We start from the raw sequence: 20,667 nt of genomic DNA, 5'->3' as shown, positions 1-20,667 counted from the left end.
TCCAATTTGCTGCAGTCCAGGGCACATTATCAAGTACAGCGATGTTTAAGCCTGAGTTTATTGAGGATGTCCCAGGAAGCTGGCAGGACAAGACTAGCTAATTCTTTGTTTTTATTTTTTTTAATGTAAGGTGGATCCAAGAGCCAGTCTATTTCTATGAATATTTGCGGTTTTATTTTATTTTTGCTAGACCTGTTTCACACATGGGTGCAGAGGAAGGTCACAATCAGAGAATCACCTCGTCTCACATAGCCCTGAGAAGGGAATGTATGAGTGCCAGCCTACAGCCCCAATCCTGTCACCAGCCTCCAGCTCAGGGACACCTGGACCAGGACATTTTATCTGTCCCCTGACTCCTTAATAGGTGAACATGAAGGATAGAATTTCAGATGCCGCAATAAGGAATACGGCTGGGAGAAACACAGAGCAGCAGGGGAAACACAGCACTTCTGCCTTCATTTTCCTATTTTAAGGAGGAGGAAAGGACCCCAGCTTTGAAATCAAACCTTTTCAAGTGGGAACAGACGATAGATTAAACTAGTGCTTAAAGTTCTGGCCCTTCATGGCATGAAATGCAACTTCTTTCCCAGACAAAGCCATGCACATTACACATCCCCACTTCTTCCCTCTCTGCTTTGCCTACTGTTTCTATGAGAAAGCCTATTCATACACCTCCTGGCTCTTTTCCTAGACATTTAATCCTACTGTGTCCCTGCTCTATATGTTCTTAGGCCAGATGGGAATTCAAATAACTTCTTGTTTCCAGCTAGAAACAATTTGGTTCTCCCACAGCAGTCACAGCCACCTACTGGGTTACATCCTCCCCAAAAGGCAAACGTTTTCCTCTTCCTTTGGTTGCCCCCTCCTTAATTCATGAGTTTGGAGTAGACTGTGCCCCTCACTGCTTGCCTGCACTTTTTCTGCTGTTCCTTCACCAAAGTTTGGAGAAAAATCCTATGACTACTTCATTCCCAGACTCTTTTTTCCTCTGCCACAAAGATTTCCCAACTGCTAAAATGCCATCTTGATGCAATCCACAGTCTACCTGGTCCCTGGACCTTCTCCCCACCACCACCTTCCCTCCTCAGCTCCCTCTGACCTCCCCTGTCACTTCTAGAGGTGCTCTGCTGTATTTTCAGCCCTCAGCACTTGGAGGAGATGGTTTTTTTGCTCTTCACAGAAATGGCCTGTAGTCTGTCATCTTCCCACAGAAAGTAGTGAGCTTCCTCATGCAGCTCAGGTACAGTATTTGATACTGGAATTGATGTGTGGAGATAGCCACAATTTTTTCCCCAAAATATTTATTGCTGGGAAAACAAGAATACACCTGGATTCCTGCAGGACCTGGAAAGAGAGAAGGCAGCATGCAGGCAGCCATCGTCCCAGAGCAACAAGTTCCATTCTTGAACATTCAATGAGGCAACACAGCCTCCCCTTGGTCACAAATTTCGGACTATGTCCCACACCTACCACCATGGGATCCTTCAAGTATGGTCACAAAAGGCAAGGAAAACCAAGGACATCTCTGAAGCATTGTGGTCACTCAGCAGCTGCCTATAATGTACTGAACACGCAATGCAGATATTCTGGAGAATGGCATTTTTTGGCTTTGTTTGGAAACAAGATGCCAATGAAGGGGAGAGGCAGTAATAAGAAAAAGAAGAGAAAGAAAGCATCATATGAAGCAAAATATGGTGCTATCCTCAGCCTCTCTCAGGGTGAAAAAAAAGGGCTTTTTCAAAGTTCCTCAGGTGAGACAAGGAACAAGAGTGAGACAAGATGAGAGAGAAGCCACCTGGAGTTTTGGCATCAGAGGAAGAAGCCAATAGCAATTCTCCTAAAGCTTTTCTTTCTGCGAACTTACTGCCTGTTCCCAGCTGCAGTCAGACAGGAGTTCCTACTGCTGGGAAGTTAACATCCTCCGTTTGACCTATTTTGCTGTTTTATCATAAGGCAAATGAGATGAGGACAATCTCCAGAGGGAATAGTGAAACAGAGGGAACAGCAGACAGAAAGCAGCCAATAACATTTGTAAGAGGAAGCACAGTGTTAAAGCTCCCTTGGACACTCGAAGGTACTGCCTGAACTGCAGAATCACAGGTGACAATGCAGACAGCTGCAGTGCATTTATATTTCTTGGTTTCATTTTGAAACAAGCAGCAACCAAGCACATAAACTGCAATTTAAGATGGGGAGGGAGAAATCAGGAAGCAAGAAGACTGGGCTGTGTTACAAAAGGAGGAGCAGGAGGACACATAAAATTCTCCAGTTGCGCAAGCAGAGCCAGCAGTTAGTCAGCAGCTGAAATCCTGCACTGCATTTTGATGGCAGGAGGCGGGGGCGGCTGGAGGAGCAGAGACAGAAAATCAGGGCTCAGCAAGGAACAGCAGTGCCAAGGTACAGCTTAAGGAACCGACCCAGTTAAATTAGTGCATAGGGGCTGCTACTGGAATCGGTCATCTCTGCAAGATGGACAAGAAAATATTAGCAGTGCTTTCCAGCCAATCTAAGAGCAGGTACGTGAGCAGAGACAGCTGCTTCCAAATGGGAATGCTGCTGGAGAATGGCTCACTCCAGCAGCATAACAGGAAAAGGCAAGGAAAGATGTAGAAAGAAAAAAACTGATCAACTCCAGGACAGCAGGTGAAATTAAAATGCCTTTCATTTCAAGCAACTGAAAGTTAGTTGGCTTCTTTATACTTTCTAATTAACTTCCAGGTTCTATGGGCTGCAGGGTATTCTCAAAGCATCTGTTCAGCAACGTTCATGAGGCACAGGAGACTGTTACAAGAATCAGATCCTACCTATGTTTTCTCCAGTGTGAAATAAGAGCAATGTTTGTGCAGTCAGTAAGTTTGCTACTTACTGACACCATAAAGAGTGAGATAAGGAACTCAGTGACTTCCTTAGGAGTGAGTTCACTGATGGCATGGATATCTGCAATACAAGATGCAAGGATTATAGAGCATCACCCTTCAGAGCACACACCCCCAGTGCAGGAGGGTGCCAAATGGGTCCTGTTCTGTCTTCTGCTCCTGGACAGGAGACCCTCCGATGCCTCTAACAGTGGCTGGACTTTTCTGAGGATCAGTGGCAAATCTCTTGCTAAAAGCAATGTAGGCTGTTGTTCCCAGGGCCAGATGAATCTCTGCTGGTGTCCATGGATCACCATCCCTGCTCTGAGCTACAGAGACACAGAGTTGGTCTCTTTCTCTAGCCCCAAAAAAAAAAAAAAAAAAACAAGACTAACTGATGAAATCCATAAATGTTGTCTAAGTAGGACTAGAAACCAGCCTTTCCACCAAACTAGATAATATCAAGACCTCCACTCAGCCCATAATCTGGCTACATCCAGTGCAACACAGAAGGGCCAGCCACAGCACGATCCATTCTTCTTACAGAGCACCAGCAACAGGTCTGATACAGCCACAGATCCAGCCAGGCCCCAGTGGAGCCCCTAGAGCCACCCACCCGATGGCTGGAGCTGTCTGACCAAAGTCCTGGGGCTGCATCCGGCTGCCTCAAAGGTCCTTGTGTGCAGCCAAAGCATGTGGCCAGCATGGCTCCTGTCACTGGCTGGAGAGCAGAGCAGGTAAATGGTACAGAGGGTAAAAGCCACGCTGCTCCAGCACCCACTCTGCAAACAGGTCCCTGCACAATGGGGCAGCGACCTGTGGTGCAGCCCAGAGGTGCTCTGCAGGGACAAGACAGAGTCTGCAGGATGCCTGCAGGGCTGCCACCTCTCTGGGGCAGCAACTTCATGGAGCAAGATGCCAGCCAGCAGCCCTGAGCAGGTCAGATGAAGAGATGGAGGCTGCCAGCCCCCAGCCCTGCTTGGCCAGCTGCTGCCATCCTTGCAGCTGGGGGTGAGGGCTGAGAGAAGAGTGGGAAGCAAAGTTGCTAGAGCAGGAGAGCAGAGGAGCCAGCACTGCAGCCAGTGGTTCAGAGGTGGGAGAGCAGCACAGGGAATTTTGCATCACACTGCTCTAGGCACTTGTATCTAAACTGCTCCAGGTAGGTACATCCTGTCTGACCTCCCAAAAGCACAGCCTGGGGACACTTGCTGTCAGTGATGAGAATACAGGAAGCACAGGGGAAGAGCACTCAAGCAAGACTCTTCCAAAAGCCATGCAAGGTTAAGGCATAACACATTGCTTTATGCTTCCCAGCAGGGAGGATGAGGGGAGCCAACAGCGTGTGTGGCAGAGCCTGGTCCCTCAGCACAGACACGTGTGTGGCCAGCACAGAGCAGCAGAGCAGGGCCACAGGATTCCCTGCCATGACTGCTCCCACACTGTGCTCCCTGTTCAGCCCTGCACAAGTCCAGCACCCCATGGCAGGCCCTGGGCAGGCTCAGCCAACTCCAGATGGTGCTCAGGACGAGTCACATAAGGTGAAATCAGCACAGGTAGAGGTGCATGGAGACCATGACTCCAGCAGTGCCTTAAGTGTTTTCCAGCAGTTCCTGCCATAATACCACATTGTAATGTGGTGGAACTGCATCCCACCTGCACCCTCCAAGGGGCCAGGTACCTGTTCTCCAGGCTGGGGCACCCAAGTTTTCCTCTAGCCCTGCCCAGGACCACAGGTAGAGATACGGCACAGGCTCTTTAGCCTCTGCAAGGACCACATCTGCAACCGTGAATCCAGAAAAGCTGAGCTGTTGCAGAGCTGCAAAGGTCAGGTCCAAGGTTCAGCCTCTCATATCACCAGCTGTCAAAGAGGGAAAACTAGGGCAATGGCATTTCCACTGGCATGAGATGAAAGCCCTGATTAGTAGTGATTACTTTAAAAGCACTGTTGATTTAAGAAGACACAGATCAGGTGTTATGAAACCCTCATGTGTTCTGCCTGCACTTGCTCACAAATATGCCCACAGATCCTGAGAGTTTAGCACATGCAGAAACTGTGCTGTCTCCCTGCCTCACCCCTACAGGAACAAATTTGAAGACAACTCCAGGGCAAGAGGAACAAGAAGTGCACTCCCAGGCTCATCTTTTAAAACTGCAGCTCCCAAGTAAATGCACTGGGGTCAGCACCTCTGCAGGGCAGCACAGGAGGAGAGGACTCATGCTGGCAGTAGCTGAAATGCTTACAGACTACTCCACTCCTAGTGCCTTGGCTCCTGTACCTATTATCAACCAGTCAGTTCTACCCTTCGTCCCTGTCCCTGTCTTACTCACTGTTGTCTCTCTTCTCAATATTTCTGCTGAGTACTTACCTGTCACTCTCTCCCTTTTTCTCTGCTGCCACAGCCTTCAGTATCAATTACCCATCCTTCAGGCATCTCTTTGCTCTCAGCTTCCTGGTCCCCCCTGTGCAGTATTTCAGCCTGTCCTTTCTTTTTCCAAAGGAACCATTGAAAGAACAACCTCTTCCCTCGGTTGATCCAAATTGACTATTTGCTCCTTATTGTCCATCTCGCTCTTGCTTTACTTAACCTTGGGAAGATTTTGCCCTTGCAGATTTGCTGGCCCACAATCCAGAGCACAGCAAGCAACTGGCGTGCAGCAGCTGGCTGCGGAGTCACCGGCACTTCCAGGGTGACACAAACATCCAGCCAGATCTGCTCAACAAGCAAACACCCAACTCACCTGAACCCAGCACTGGTCTCCCGCAGGCAAGCCCCTCCTGTCTTATCCTTTTCTGTCCCACTGGAGTCCAGGCAGGGAATCCACTGACTGCCAAACAGATACAGCAAGAGTTAAGGCAGAGACTACCCTCTCTCCTCCTCCTGTCCCACCCCTTCCACCAGCTCCCCCCACCAAATTATCACCCAGCTCATGCGTGGGTGGTGGGACGTAGGGAAGGGAGGTGCATCAGGGCAGAAGAACTTTCTCCCCTATTCCCTTACAACATGCACCTCTCCAAACCTTGAACTGTGGCCCTAACAAGAAAGAGAGATGAGAAAGCAGCCACAGGCAGGCAGGGTAAAGGCCCAGAGTTTGTAAATATCGACTACAGCAGTCAGAGAGTAACTCCATGTCCTCTTGACCTCCGCAGAGCAGGAACTCTCCCTTGGCAGACCCCACAGCATGGCCCAGGCTGGCTGACACATAATTCCCACTGTTCTAGGGCTCTACCACTTTAGTGGGACAGGGGCATCCCTCAATGTCATCCTACAAACATGCAGAATGAATCTCCACAGAGCATTACATCAAACCTTCTGTGGCTAAGCTCAAGTCTCACCAACACCATTAGGGAGGTGGAGCAAAAGGCAGAGCGTGGGTGAAGAAGGAACATTTGCTCTGGGGTCACACAGCCCCCTCCATGCCTGCACCATATGCTGAGAATACAAACACAGCTCATGGGACAAAGCTCTGTCAGCAAGGAGAGGCACTGCTGGAGTCTTTATAGTGTATGGGTGCTCACTAGAAGTGGGTAATCCCTCTGTGGTTTTGCCCTGGCAGCTTTCTTTGTATCCATCTCAGCTTTGAGGCACTTTTGCAGAACTTCTCATGACCAACATCAGTAGCAGGCATTCCAGTTACACCATTTTCCTCAAGATACTTCAGCTCAGCTTTTCTCTTTTTTTAATGGTTGTGTTTAATGCTAGCACTCTTTTGTGTTTTGCTTAGTCTGCTTATGTGCCTGCCAAAGTCCTATTGACCTTTTCATGCTCCCATGTGGTCAGACCAAAGCAGCATGCAGGAAGGAATGTGGGATATATCCAACACATGCTCAGCTATGTCTGGGCTCACCAGAGGAACATTTCTCAGCCCCTCAGTGGGAAGCTGACAGGAGCTGACAAAAGTCCTCAATGCCACAGTATGGGGAAGAAGTAGGTTTACCTGCCTGCACACTCTATAGAGGTTGTTTATAACGCTGTCTCTAGAAAGTCCTCCACAGGTGCTAGAAGCCAGTGAATCAGATCCCATTAGAGCATGTTGGATTGCCCTGGGGACAAATGATGCTAGAGAGATGCATAAGGGGAATCAGCCTTGGACTGAATGGGATCCTCAGGATGAACCACTGAGGCCAGTTCTGGAGGCAGTAAGGGAAAACATCTCCATTTACTTGGGGCTTTTTCTGGGATTAAACTTTCCAAGCATGTAATTTTCAAATCTCTTAGCTTTCACCCACTCCACAGGCTGGTTGAGTGGATTGGTCCCATACCCAAAGAAATACAGGCTGATTCCTCCCTTGTGAGATCTGGCATCAATATCAGACAGGATAGGCTCCATCTTCTGCCTTTTAGGGGCTGTCTCCAAAGTCCTGAAAAACTGGAAGGTGAAAGAGCATGTGCTGGCTCTGCATTGCCTCTGACTCTACTCATGGAGGACAATGCCACTGCCTGTCCTGTCACAGAGGACTGGCATGACCCAGCACAACTGAGCAAAGGGTGCAATAGAGGTTATCCAGATATGAAAAGGGGATTAAGATAAGCCTAGGTAAGCAGAGCTAACCTAAAAACTTGATTTATCTATACTGAAGTGTTTCACAGGAACATCAAAAAGGTTTTGCAGAGCTGTAGATGGGAAATGACCTGTGACATTAAGGTAAAACAAGAAGAAAGTCAACCTAAATGAAAACTTTATCCAGCAATGTGTGAAAATCGTTCTCTAGGAGAGGAAAAAAAAAAGGCTATTTCTGTTTGCCAGCCTGGAGGTACCAGAAGTTACACTCAGACTTCAGTTTCCCACCAGGCAATAATTCACAGGGTTTTAAAATCCTGCTATGGACAGGGGCATATTTATCTTACCACACCAGCTTCCATGTGAGCGATTTTACTGGTGTGATGACCCAGACAAAAAATAATAAAAAAATCACATTCTGAGCAGCTCAGCTGAGGGGAGGATACAAACTGTGCTCAGACCCATCCCAGGAGAGGGCAAGGAAAGGGGTGATGCACTCCCTGATCACCAGTTGCCACCTTTGCTGGCAGAGTCAGCCCTGAGCAGGCACTCTGGGCTGAGCAGCTGTGTAGATAGGAAAGGTCTGCTAAAGGATGTGACAATCTGACTGCAGGTCACCCCACGGTGTGGGCTCCTCCATAAGTGTGGGTGAGGTTGCTCTTAGACACTCATCCTCAAAAGAGCAGCAGTGCTTGCAATAAATCCTGGAAATGTCCAAAGCACCCCCGTCCCCAGGCAGCATGAACCCCTCGCAGCCCTGGGACCCCCTGTTGTGAGCAGCTCACACACCAGCAGCACTCAGATCTCCACAGCTCTCGAAAGCGCATCCTGAGGAAGCCCCACCACTGCACCCAAGGGTGCACAGGAGAACTGGGAAAGTACTACTGCCCAATCACACAGAGGTGCTCACTCTCTCTGCAGCTGCCAGCTCAGAGCCAGCTGCACAGGTTTCCATCCCCTCTTATGAGCAGAGGAGGAAAACTCTCTTTGAAAGGACCAGACACCCCTCAAACTGCTAGGCTCAGGGCAGCTGGAGACCAGGACTCAGCCTTTGCCCTAAAGGATGGCTGACCCCAACCTCAGATCTGTCCTGCACCTCCTCAAAGGTGTCCTCCTCCCCACCCTGCTTACCACCTGCCAGCTGGCAGTGCCCTCTTGCCTCTCTTTCTACCATTTCTTTTCTCAGAACATCTGGCTTTTCCCGTCATCTGGGTGTCCCCACCCTTTCCTCCAGCTCTGACATGCCTGCTGATAGAGCCAACCCAGAGGAGCAGGCTGCCAACCTCAGCCCACGCCAGGGCCATGTTTCCTGGAAGCAGGGAGTCCTGGGCCCCTGAGCCCGTAAGATACACGGCTTCAAGCCAAAATGAGTCAAACCTCCCCATAGCCCAGATTTTGGGAGAGGTCTGTCAGCATGACACCCTATGGGTGAATCCAAACTATGCTTTACAAACATTAGAGGCTGCAGAGGCAGTTGCTGGGATAGTTGTTGGACACAGTGGAGCCTGCAGCCCTGGCTGCCCCATCACTGAGTCACCTGCAGGAGAAACTACTGCTGCCCTCATTTGTCCAGACTAATTCCATCTTTTAACACTTTTACTAACAAAATAGGAGAAATGCTGATTGCCCCATGGGCACAGTGCTGCTGCTTCTTTGGCTGAGAACATGCCTTTCTGACTGAACACTATGTTTCCAGGGGATTTTCCCCTAGGCATTGGCATAATTTATTTTTCATGTTTATGGCTAATTTCTGCTTGAGTAAGCCTGTGACTCCTAACAGTTTCACTGTAACTAATCACAAGTGAACATAACCAAAGCAACAAGAGCTAATGAGGCTCCCCAGAACCCTGACGGGCTCCAGCAGCCACAGCACCACTCCTTTGCCAGGCTCCTAAGGAGGAGGAGGCTGCCAGGAGTCTTTATCTGTGAAAGTATAGGCAGGATGAGACATCCCCTGTTTCACAGCATCCCTGGAATGGGAGAGGATGAGGCAAGGACAAATGGCTTAGAAGCCCAGTCAGCCATAAAGGTGCTCAGGAGGAAGGACTGGCAATGTTGGGGATCTGTAGTCTAACAGCCTCTCTGAGCTGCCCAGCAATGCTTGCTCTTGATCAGAGACCAAGAGGTTCACAGAACAAAGGCAAGCAGAGGACACACGAGTGTGTGCCTGTTTGCTCCTGCTTTCCCTCCCTGCTCCCTCAGGGCAGCCGAGCCTGGTGTTGTGGGACGTGACAGCAAACACCTCCAATGCACAGGGCACAAGGACACAAAGGACAAGGTCAGATGGAGACACAGAGAGGCACGTGTTGCTGCTGCCCAAGGTGTTGCAACGCTGGCCAGGTCAGACAGGGCTAACAAAACCACTGGCAATTTCTTGAAAGTAACAGCTTCTCCAGTGTGCCTTTGTGCTCCCCCATGCATCACTCTGCAATAGCTGTGGAAAACTGCCTTGTAGTTACCACTAAAGGCAAAAGGAAAAGGCCTCTCAAGTATGTGTTCAAACATCCCAGGACTTGGGATGCTCTCTATGACAGTAGGTGCATCCTCATCCATGGGTCTGTCCCTGAGAACTCAAGTCTCACCCCTGCCCTATGTGAGCATCTCCATCCATGGACAAAGAAAGCTGAGTTTTCTCCCCAGGCACCACTGACACAAAAAGGGAAAAGCAGAGCCTGGTTTTCATGGACAGATGGATGGACATCCTTTCTAAGCACCAATAACCTGGGGCAGAACCTCAGGGACTTCTTTATTTTTAGGTTAATTTTTCATTTGAAAGAAAGAAAAAAGAAATGCCAAAAAACAAAACCAAAAAAAAATTTTAAAAAACCAAAATAAAACTCAAAACACCAAAAAAAAAACCCAACCAAAAGAAGCAACATAACCAACCAAACAAAAAAACCCAAATCAAAACCAAACAAACAAAACTGAAAAACCATGATTATCACCACAAAACAGTCCATGAAAAAAAAGACTCTTTAATGTCAAGCCCATTATCTAGTAAGAAATGGGTTGAATTCTCAGGCTAATTGGTAGGTTTTGGTTTCTGAAGGTGGGAAATATCCCGTGACCACACATCTCTTGTCTAAAGGGAGATCAGCATCTCCCCAGGTGGCAAATGTATGGTGCAAATTCCACGGACTGCAAGGCTGATCTTGGAGGCAATTAAAATCCCTTTCACCATATTCTAAATCATAAACACCATATGCTGAAATCGTTATATTCCAAATTTCACAAAAAATTCCTTTTAAGCGTGGAGTCTTAAAAGTGCTGTGAAAAAAAATGTCATGTCTGGAAATTTCTACATTAATTTCAAATTTAGTCCATCAACATTTTCAATGAGCAAGACAGAATATACTTGATTCATATGTCAAGCCAGGTGTCATCAAGTCTAATACATTGCTTAAAGTCATGTCAGAAATAAGACACTTATTTAAGAGTATTCAGCAAAACCTTTGGTTCTCTTGCTTATCTGACCTACCTAGCTCATCCACAGCTTTACAGAAATTAGGCCATGTGAGAACACAGGCTTGGGAGATTTCCTGGGTCATATATAACCAGATCAATAAATCACATGCCCAATTCACTGGACATCAGTCTATTTTGAAACAAAGCAAGTCACAAGCCTTTCAGCAAACTCACACTTTGCCTACATGCAGCCAAGCAGGCTTTTACATCAGCCAGATTTTAGAGATAGCTGCAAACAATTATTGCTTTCTATTATGGTTAAAATATCTTCCCAGTGGGGCAAATCTCTTACAGATATTATTGGAAAATGAAGGTATAATTCTGTTTAAGGTTAACATTACACGAATAAAAATATCTATTGCTAGAACTTCTGTATTGAACTTGGTCCTCTCATTTCTAAAAGTATTTTTTACCAGCCAGTTGTGTTTCCAAGTGGCAGGGCAGCTGGTTGGCTCCATCTTCCCTCACATTGTGGGTGTCTGCCAAAAGGGGCTTTCCCTGAATTTCTCTGTTCTTTACTACCCTTAGCACGTGCATGAGCACCATGAAATACAGTGGCAGCAGGGGAATCTGGAGCACTGAGGCTTTGAGGTTGCCCATGAAAATAGTGGCAACCAGTTGAGCTCCCAACTTCCCGGTGATCTCCAGAGGCAGGGAGGGAGGCATGCAGAAACTTGAGATTTTGATGCAAGAGATGCAGATCTAAGGAGAGCAACCCATGATTGTGCATGCAGCCTAGTAAAAGGAACCCATCACCTCACATGCATGTGGAAAATAGTCTGGGAAAGGGCAGACAGGCTGGCAATGAGATGAAGTTTCCACAGTCACGGTGAAATAGAGCCAGTGCAACCTCGAGGGTGCTCCCTCCTGCAGGTGAAATCTGCACCCCCACAGAGCAGCGAACCCCCTCAGCACCCGGTGCTCACCGGAGCTCCACAGCCTCCATCAGCAGAAGTCCGTGACTCCTTTCCACATACACCTGTGTCCCATGTCAGGTTTCTGAAATGAACAGGGTCTATACCTTTATTAATAGTCAGCTCTTTATTAAAAGTCAGCTCCGCAGTGGTCCCAGGGCACGCCAGCAGCTGGAGGCGAAGAGGTGCACAGTCCACAATCAGAGCCCCAGCAGACTGTCCTTTCCTCCTTCCCTCCTGGCAGCACCAGGAAGAAGAGTCCTTTCGCTCCTGCTTCTCACGGCCCAGTCCAGTCTGGTCCTCTGCAGGTTATGGTGACAGGTCAAACACAGCCTAGAGATGGGGTTCCCTTTTCCCTATTGAGCACACCCATCCAGCCCCCTCCACTGTGCCCATCTTTTCCATTTAGGGGTGTTTTTCATCCCCAAAACCCCCTCCCATGATTCCACTGGATTATTTTGCATCCAGGTCCTAGTGTAGGCGGGGTTGCAGGTGATTCTCAGGAGCAATTGACTACTTAACATTTCAATGCCGGTACTTAGCCCAAGCCGAAGTGTCCCAGCCAGGCTGGTTTGTTCATAACAGTTTCCAAGCTCCAAGTACACTAAACTAGGGGAAACTAAGTCCAGGAAAACTAAACTCGGCAACTTGCCATTGCCTAGAGGATTAATCCCATTCGTACCATAGCTGGGAGCACCACCCGCCCGCGGGGCCCATCCCACGCCAAGGCTGAGGGCCTGGGGCCATCTTGTGGTTAATTCGCTTTAATTCGCTTTAATTCGCTTTAACTCGCGTCTGCCTCTGCCCGCAGCTGTTCTCAGAAGCCTTTGGCCGTAGCGTGGGGCCCACCGGTGTCCTTGTGCGCTTCAGGAAGCCGAGCGCCTCGGCTGCTGGCTCAGCTCTGTCCACGCTTCAGCTTCCTCAGGGTTTCCTGGGAGCCATCCAGCTTCCCGGGGTTACGTGTCCTCTGGCTGCCTCCTCGCATGCTGGCACTACAGCACTTCAAACACAAGCTCTTTGAGTTTTATTTCTTTTACCCAAACAGCCTGGAAACTAGGGGCCCTGTTTGTTGACATAACATGCAGATTCTGTTTCCACCACTCAGCCCTTCTTCCATTCACGGGAAAACCAAAATTACTGGCTCCAGAGCACCTGGAAGGTAGTCAGCACTGAAAAAGACACAGATCTGCAGAGACAAGGGAGAGCTTCCCATGATCTGTCACTTGCAGGAAGAAAACACAAATCCACATGCTGCTCTCAGACCCCAGGAACAGCCTGGTGGCTCATCAGATGACACTTCTGTCTGAGATCTGGAAGTGGCTCCAGCAGAAGGTGGCATTGCACTCTTCACCGGAGTTCCCCCAGGCCTACCACTTAGAGGAGACTCTGAACCCCTGTTCCCTGTTTTCCTTCCTACCCTAACCAAGCTTCCTCTCCTCTGGCCACCTTCCCATATCACTGTGCCAGTGCAACAGAGATGCAGATCTGGATGCCCAGCACAGCTCAGCTGACACACATCTCACCTAACATGCTATTGGCAAGGGATGCCAGTGGGACAAAATAGAGACAGAGCAGATCTAGTCAGGAAAAACATAGATTTAATGGAATGAATGGAGAAGCTCCTGAAGTCCACATTGGAGCCACAGCTCTGACTCTGACACTTTACTCCAGGGTCAGTCCTTCCTTTCTGCCCACCAGAAGCCTGGGGATGCTCAGGAACACTGGTGCTTGATGTGCCCCTTCAGAGCTCTCTCCAGGGGTAGAATTAAGGTGCATTGCTAACTCCACACAGACCATCTCCATGGCAGCCTCTTCATCAGCCCTTCAAATCTTCCAGAGAAGGGAGCTCAGCCCAGAAATCCCTCTCTTCTTGGTGAGTGAAGAATCCTTGCATTATCCAACAGGTGGCAAAGGCTGTATAAAAACCATCCTGGTGGGAGGGTGGAAGGGCCACACTAGTCCTAGCAATGAGATTCGAGCTCTGTCAGCATCAGGAGGCCAGCTCTGGTAGAGGGAAGGGGCTGTTCTGTGCCTGGCCTGGAAGGCAAGTCCTCAAGTGGGCAGGTGAGTTGGCGAAACCTCTGGAAGGCAAAGACAGGCACTAAGCACAGCTGCAAGAACAAAAAGTGACCTGAGCCCTCCCCTAGCAGGCATGGGTTTTATTCAGCTAGCCAGGCTTAGCTGCAGATCTGCTTGCTAAATGCCAGAGATGTCCAAAATAAGGACAGTCAGTACTTCAGAAACCGAGAGGATAAACTCATCTTCAACCACTTGTCCCAAGGCAAGCACTGAGCACATGAGGTACTAATACAGGGATAATGGAGGAAAGCTCTGTCCTCCATTTGCTCCAGGCCAGGGGAAAACAGTCTGAGGGCAGGTTGGTGACCAAGTACCTCCAGGTCATTCCCTCCATCAGCACAGAGCCTGTGCACACAGGATTGGCTTTCACTGGGACAAGTTCATAAGGGGTTGTTCTCATACCACATCATGCTGTGCAGCCTTGCCTTGCCTCTGCAGCTGTTCCCACTCCTCCCTGTGTGCGCTCGACACAGGGGTCAGGGGCCCATTGCTGTCACAAGCCATTCTTGAACACTTGCAGGAGGCAGGGAATGAGAGGGATCCTGGGGGTTCAGGACTGTTTGTGAAACCTCACCCTGAAATCATGAGTTGTGGCAGGGATAGGATGCTCATCTGCAGCAAGGCCTGGTTTTATAGCTCCCTGCCCCTCCAGTGTATTACAGGGCAACCAGCAATGCATCACTCCGGAAGCAGGACAGACCCAGAGCACTAAGACTGATGGGAACTCCAAATTCCCAGTGATTCTCTCCATTCCAACTCTATGGCCTCAGCACACACTGGTGAACTCAGCTGACCATAATGCTCAGGGAATCTGGAGGTTTCTCAGAGCAAGTCCTCAAGCCTCAATTAAGGGCAGCATGGAGATCATCTTTATCCTCTCCATCTAATCACCTTTTTCCTGGTGGTACTTGCAAAGATTCAGAAGAAATGAATAAAGGGTACCAAGAGGCAGCAGGCAGCTTGGAGCAGCCCTCCAGCACAGCAGAACTTTAAAAAAACAGGTCTGTTAAAGCAATTAACTCATTTAATTGACTTATTCTGTGCTTCTTCCTAATCAACCTGCAACACACAAATGATTCTGCTGCAGGGCTGGAGTTCAACAAAGAAGCACAGCCCATGCCTGATCCCAGAGCACCAACCTCACCTCTCTGAGTGAGCCTTTGATGGTGGAGAGTTTGTAGATGATCCACAGAGGGATGCACACCATGGAGGAGAGGGCCAGCAGCCATCCCAGAGTGTCTCCCCACCACGGGTACACATACTTCTTGTTGTAAGTCAATGGGGTGTATTTGATCAAAGAAAACAGGAAGGTTGCCTGTGAAAGAAACCAAGAAAAAAATAGAAAGAAAATCAACACCATGAGCAAAGAGAGGTCTTTCTGTTAAGTACACATCTGCAGGGAGTCTCATGGTAAAAAGGAGCGCCTCAGGGCAGAAACAGAGGAGACATCTGTTAAACAGGGTTTGCTGGGACAGCCCTCACAGGCAACACTGGTCATGACATCAAGGAGCTTGTCCCACCAGCAAACACATGTCACAGCTGAGCCTCTCCCCATTGTTGAGCCCCACACCTGGCCTCCAAAGATACAAGGACAAATAACAAAAGGCCCCCATAGTCCAGGCTACATAACCCCCTAAATATATATGTACATCACTCTGTATATATGTAGGTGTCTGTATCTCAGAGGCACCCAGCTCTGCCCACATCTTCCTCCCCACAGCTCTTCCTCCTGCATGTCCTCACCATGCAAACCGCAGGGGTGATGAAAAGCCAGCAGTATTTGATGATGGGCCACGGCCGGTAGCCGATCATATCTTCAATGTTATCGTAGAAACGCTCGGCACCTGCAGAAGACAGCAAGGATGGGATCCCTCACTGCCACCAGGGAAGAAGGGCAGCAGGGTCTGCGTGTCCAGGGTCCTGCTTCAGCACTGTTTAGGTGCAATAGCCTCAACTTCTTCTTCACTGCCCCAGGAGCCCCAGCATAGCCAACGATCAGGTCAGGGAGCTCCTCAGGAGTCTGGCCTGCTTTGGTCTTTGTCCTGGACTAACTTCCTATCCTCCCAGCACACTTCCATAGGTCAGCAGGGCCAGCCCCTCAGCATCTCCAAGGCTAGGACCTCAGCCCAGGTTTTACCCATATCTGGTGACTGTCAAGACTGTGAGAGAGGGTTCTCAAAATGTTTGAGTCTCAAGCCCTCTGAACACAGGTTGAGAAAAGGTTTTTCAGATAGCTCCAATTCGCCAGGGAGGGAACATCTCAAAAGCAGGAGCGCATAGGAACATGCAGGGGATATCTGCCAAGCAGGTCTCCCAGGGTGTTCCTGTGAGGAAGTCCCTGCCAGTTGAGTCCAGGGGCACCAAAGCAAAGGTTTAGATTCTGCCTTGCACTACAAAGCAATTACTAAATTAAGCTACCGACCAAAATTTTGAGAATGAACCAGACAAGATTGTGAGAGGCCAGAGCTGTAGACCCCCCCTAGTTCATACTCACCATAGACCCAGGCAATGCAGAGAGTCTCAAAGATGGCTACAAAGAGCAGGCACATGCCACTGGCAGCATAGTAATCAAAGAGCTGGAAGACATACATCCCACCCTGGGAAGGCCCAAGTGGGCAGCAAGGTGAGAGAGAGGGGAGAAGAATCAGGCAAAGAGCTAGAACCAGAGCAGAAAACAAACTCAGTATCTCCCCCAGGGCTGGAGGCATCTCCCTCTCTGGGAAAGAGTTTTAGCCTACAGAAAAGGCACATCCCTTGTGCCCAAGGCCTGACAGACACATGCAGCCACCCTGCTGCTCTCAGGAGTTTATGCAACCCTCTATTTCAATGCAGGGCAGCACAGCAGATGGCAACTGATTTCTAGAGATTGCAGGGATGTTTTAGGGGAAGAGAAAACCTAGACAACTCTTGTAGATGGAAGTGAGGATGGAAACCCCCCTTTAAGATAAGCAATCCATGTGATTGACTTTGAAGTCACAATTTGCAGAAGGAAATAATTGCTTGCAGCCTGGCTGTTTCACTGCCCAGGTCTGCAGGGCTGCCTACAAAACAAGCCTATGGGTAAGTCCAGGCACAATGTTGCATGTACAACATCAGAGACAGCTTTTCCAAAAGTTACACCCAAATTGAAACAGAAAGTGCCAGGAGCATTCTGGCAGCATCAATCCACACATTCATATTGCTAGGCAGAGTTCAAATTTTAAACAAGAACAGGTTGGCTCCCAGGCAATTAATCACAAGGATAATACAGAAGATATCAGTATAATAGATAAGGGGTGCCCTGAGGCCTGAAGAGTTTCCTTATAGCAAGTGCTCCTGTAGCTCTATTCAGTAAGAAATAGAAGGACAAGGGCACTCCCCTCCCCATGCAACAGGCTACAACTGTAAAGGTTTGGTCTGTGTCAAGATAAATTTATAACCAAAACATAGGCTGTCCAGAGCTCCAGCTATCAGTCTTGGCAGGAGAAGTATCAGGACTGTGATTGGCATAAGGGGTAAGGGCTGGAAGGGAAAACACAAACGGCGTGAGAAGGGCAGGGCAGCTTCCTGCAGGCACAGGGCAGCATGATGGGCTCAGCAGCAAGCTCTTGGCCCCAGCACAGACCTCACCACCCACCAGATCCCACTCTCTCCTGTCAAGTACCATGCAGGTGGTCTGAACCCAAAATACCTCTGTGAGCATCACCAAGCCAACCAGATATGAGAGGATGGAGACCAGCAGGATGAGGGTCTCACGGCGGTTCTTCTTGCGGAAGATGGTGGGGTACATGTCCACAAGAGCTGTCACAAGACTCTCCACGCAGACAAACTGCAAAAAGCAGAGATCCCACCTCTGTCAGCCCATCCTGACCAGCTTCCCAGCCCCACTGGCTCCCCCTCAGCCAAGTTGAAGCCTGTCCTGAGGAGACAATGGCTTTTGTCTGGTAGGGAAACACTCTGCTCCTGCAGCTTTACCTGGCTGTCCAGTCCCAGCAAGACAACCATCAGGAAGAAGAAGCATGCCCAGAGTGGGGAGAAGGGCAGCATGACCACAGCCCGAGGGTAGGCGATGAATGCTAGACCAGGCCCTGCAGGGAGAAGGGCTTTCAGAGCAATGGCATGGCAGCAGCAGCACAGCACAGCTGGTTCAGACCTGCCCAAGGCAGCCACCCAGCCAAGGAACAGTTTGTGACCATGCAGCCTCTCACCCCAGTAATACCCATGCTGTGCATGAAACTCAGGCTCCTGGAGCAGTGAAGAAGCAGGAAGAGAGGTAAGGGGACATGGCAACCTCTGGCTGCTTCACTGTTGCAAGGGCTGGGAGCCAGGGGAAGCCCCTGAGCCCAGGGAGCACAGCACAAGCCTGTGGATATGCCATGCAGTCACCTCAGCACCCTCCCCACAAGAGACAGCAGCTGCCTAACCCCAGTTCTCACCCTTAGAGGCAGCTTTTATTACACTCAAACCAACTGCATCTCAGTACTTCATGAGTGTACACTCACTTGCACTCATTTCTCCCTGCTTTTTGGAGGCAGAGAGCAAGGGATGGGAATCTGCAGCTGCAGGCATTGGGGGCTCAAGTGGCAGCACCTCCACAGCCCCATCCCACCAGGGTCTTCACTCACCTGACTCAGCCACCTTGGCGATGGGCACACCCTGCTCCTCTGCCATGAAGCCCAGGATGGAGAAGATGGCAAAGCCAGCCACAAAGCTGGTGCCACTGTTGAGGAAGCACAGGGCCACACAGTCCCTAGGAGAAGGGGCAAAGCATCAGCCAGCTATGACCCACAATTCATGGCAGCACCCCAGGAGAGCACCTGCTTTTCTTTCCCAGCCACTGTGTCTCTCCCAGCACACCTGCAGCTTGACTCAGCACCAGGAACTGCAGAAAGATGCCTCAGGCTGGACAACACAGCAGGACTCCCCCAAGGGAAGCCTTGTCCAAGGACAGCAGAAAGATGCATTGCTCACCTAACCTCCTTTCTTGTGAGATAGTCTTCCCACACATCTAAATGCCAGGGTTTTTTTTCCTGTTTTTTCCCCTCTCTCTCCCCTGGTCCCTCCTGTAGCAGCATGTAACAGTTTATTTTTGTCTGAGAAGGGAACACTTTTTTTTCCTTAATAGATTTCTCAGACCAGTTATAATCTTCTGGGTTCTCAGCACTACTAGTTATCTCCTGGTCTTTGCATTATGAGAAAAAGATAATCACAGCCATCCAATTTATTTTCTCTGATCTATTCCCTTGTGTCTCTGTTTCATCTCATTCTCATCCATCAACACTTTAAACTGAACATCTCTTATCTATCCAATTCCTTTTTTACGCTTGAGTCTCCCTAGTCGTCTTGTGACTGCAACCCTGGGGACAACAATAACATTTGCAGCATCATTCTGAGATATTCTGAACCAAACTGAATGTGAATGCACCCCTTCTGGCATTTCATAGCCTGCTCTGACTTTATTAAATGTTACTCTGCAAATCCTGTGTGATTTTTCTGTATCAGTCTTCATTTGTATAGCATTTTTGGGTCTTTGTGCTCTTGCTTGCACGTTAACTAGGTCAGAGCCCCTGCATCATACAAATTCAAATCACTCCTTCCAAAGCACAGCTCTTTGCACTGTCAAGGACTGCACAGCACCCAGCACCACTGCTCTGCCTTTGCATTTGGTTTCTAAGGCTCAATGAATCTCCCAGCAGGAAAAAGAGGCCACACTCCACCAGTCCCAACACAATGGGAAGCCCAAGCCCGAAGCTCATTTCCCCAGTTGCTATAAAGTGCCTGCTCTCCACTCAAATTACATTCTCAGTAATTTGATACAAATTCTCACATGTTTCAAATAGTTCCTCGTCCTTCCTGGTGTTTCTCCCTCTTTCCCCTGGAAGTATCCATGACAGGTCAAACCTTCCTTGGAAAGGCATGGGCTGAAAGGTGTTCTTCCATTATCTGGAAGGTGGGAAGGGGTGTCATGGTAGAGAGTAAAATGAGGGGATGGCCAGATCAAAGGGATCTCTGCAGATTTACACCTGAAAGGGAACCAGGAAGACCTGAAGAATTCCCTTGCTGTGACAGGAAAGAAGAAATGGTCAGTACTGTTTGATGCCATCTTGGACCACTGCCATATGAACAATGGTTTCTACTGCCCACATCCTTTTCCAGGTTACCTGGAATAGGTGACCTGAAAATAACAAAGTACCTGGCCTGGTATAACAAAGTGGGCACCATGATGATGTCCCTCTCCCCTGCTAAATCCTGGTTCTGTCTTCTTGTCCAAACTAAGCCTGTACAGCACAGGACTGACTCATTAAAACTGGGCCATGCTGGGAAAGGCTAGTCAAAGTTTTGACACCAAAACTAAGACCAGTGCTCCTAGAAGAGCCAAACAGTCTACAAGGCAAAAGCACAGCACCATGTGCAGACAGAAGTCTCTCCCCTTTCTACAGCAAATTCCAGCTACAGTTACAGAAGGTCTTTACAACCCTTCTGCTGAGCAGACTGGGGATTAGCAAAGGGCTAATGTCCAAGACATGTTGAACGACAGAAACAGATCCATTATCTCTTCTTTCCCTACAGCTTTTTCTTTCAAAACTGAATATGGGAAAGGGACGTGAAAAGAAACAAGCATCCTAGCCCTGTTGTTGGAGAGGCAGCCCTGCCACAGAAATGAACTCCTAAAGTGAAGAAAGATGCCTAGCAAGGATCATGTAGCCAGTGGTGTCCCTGGACCTTTGATGGCAACAACCACAATTTTGAATTTAAAAGATGGGGGGAGAAGTCAGTGCCAGGAGCAACCCAATCAGCAGAGAAAGTGTGGGAAGAGAGGTGGCCTCTTCTCACACAATCCTTTTAACGCTGGGGATGGATACACCTACAGCAAA

The 20,667-nt window shown here is 49.0% G+C and overlaps 1 protein-coding gene across 3 annotated transcripts in view; it reads right to left on the bottom strand.

Moving 5' to 3' along the window:
- Positions 1 to 13,312: 13,312 nt before the first annotated feature.
- LOC100224093 (sodium- and chloride-dependent GABA transporter 2) overlaps positions 13,313 to 20,667 on the bottom strand; it is a 40,551-nt gene continuing 33,196 nt past the window's right edge. For all 3 annotated transcript variants that reach the window (XM_041713717.2, XM_030263648.4, XM_072923910.1), the window contains 7 exons: positions 18,418 to 18,542; positions 17,768 to 17,880; positions 17,484 to 17,621; positions 16,308 to 16,410; positions 15,557 to 15,657; positions 14,958 to 15,128; positions 13,313 to 13,815 (listed from right to left, as the gene is read on the bottom strand). In XM_041713717.2, coding sequence (XP_041569651.1) covers positions 13,696 to 13,815; positions 14,958 to 15,128; positions 15,557 to 15,657; positions 16,308 to 16,410; positions 17,484 to 17,621; positions 17,768 to 17,880; positions 18,418 to 18,542 — 871 coding nt within the window. In that variant the 3' untranslated portion in view covers positions 13,313 to 13,695. The remainder of the gene's footprint in view (positions 13,816 to 14,957; positions 15,129 to 15,556; positions 15,658 to 16,307; positions 16,411 to 17,483; positions 17,622 to 17,767; positions 17,881 to 18,417; positions 18,543 to 20,667) is intronic.

Source organism: Taeniopygia guttata, chromosome 1A, assembly GCF_048771995.1.
Source record: "Taeniopygia guttata chromosome 1A, bTaeGut7.mat, whole genome shotgun sequence".
Classification (NCBI taxonomy): Eukaryota; Metazoa; Chordata; class Aves; order Passeriformes; family Estrildidae; genus Taeniopygia; species Taeniopygia guttata.
The sequence above is the reverse complement of the archived record's forward strand: the minus strand, read 5'-3'. Positions and strand labels throughout refer to the sequence as shown.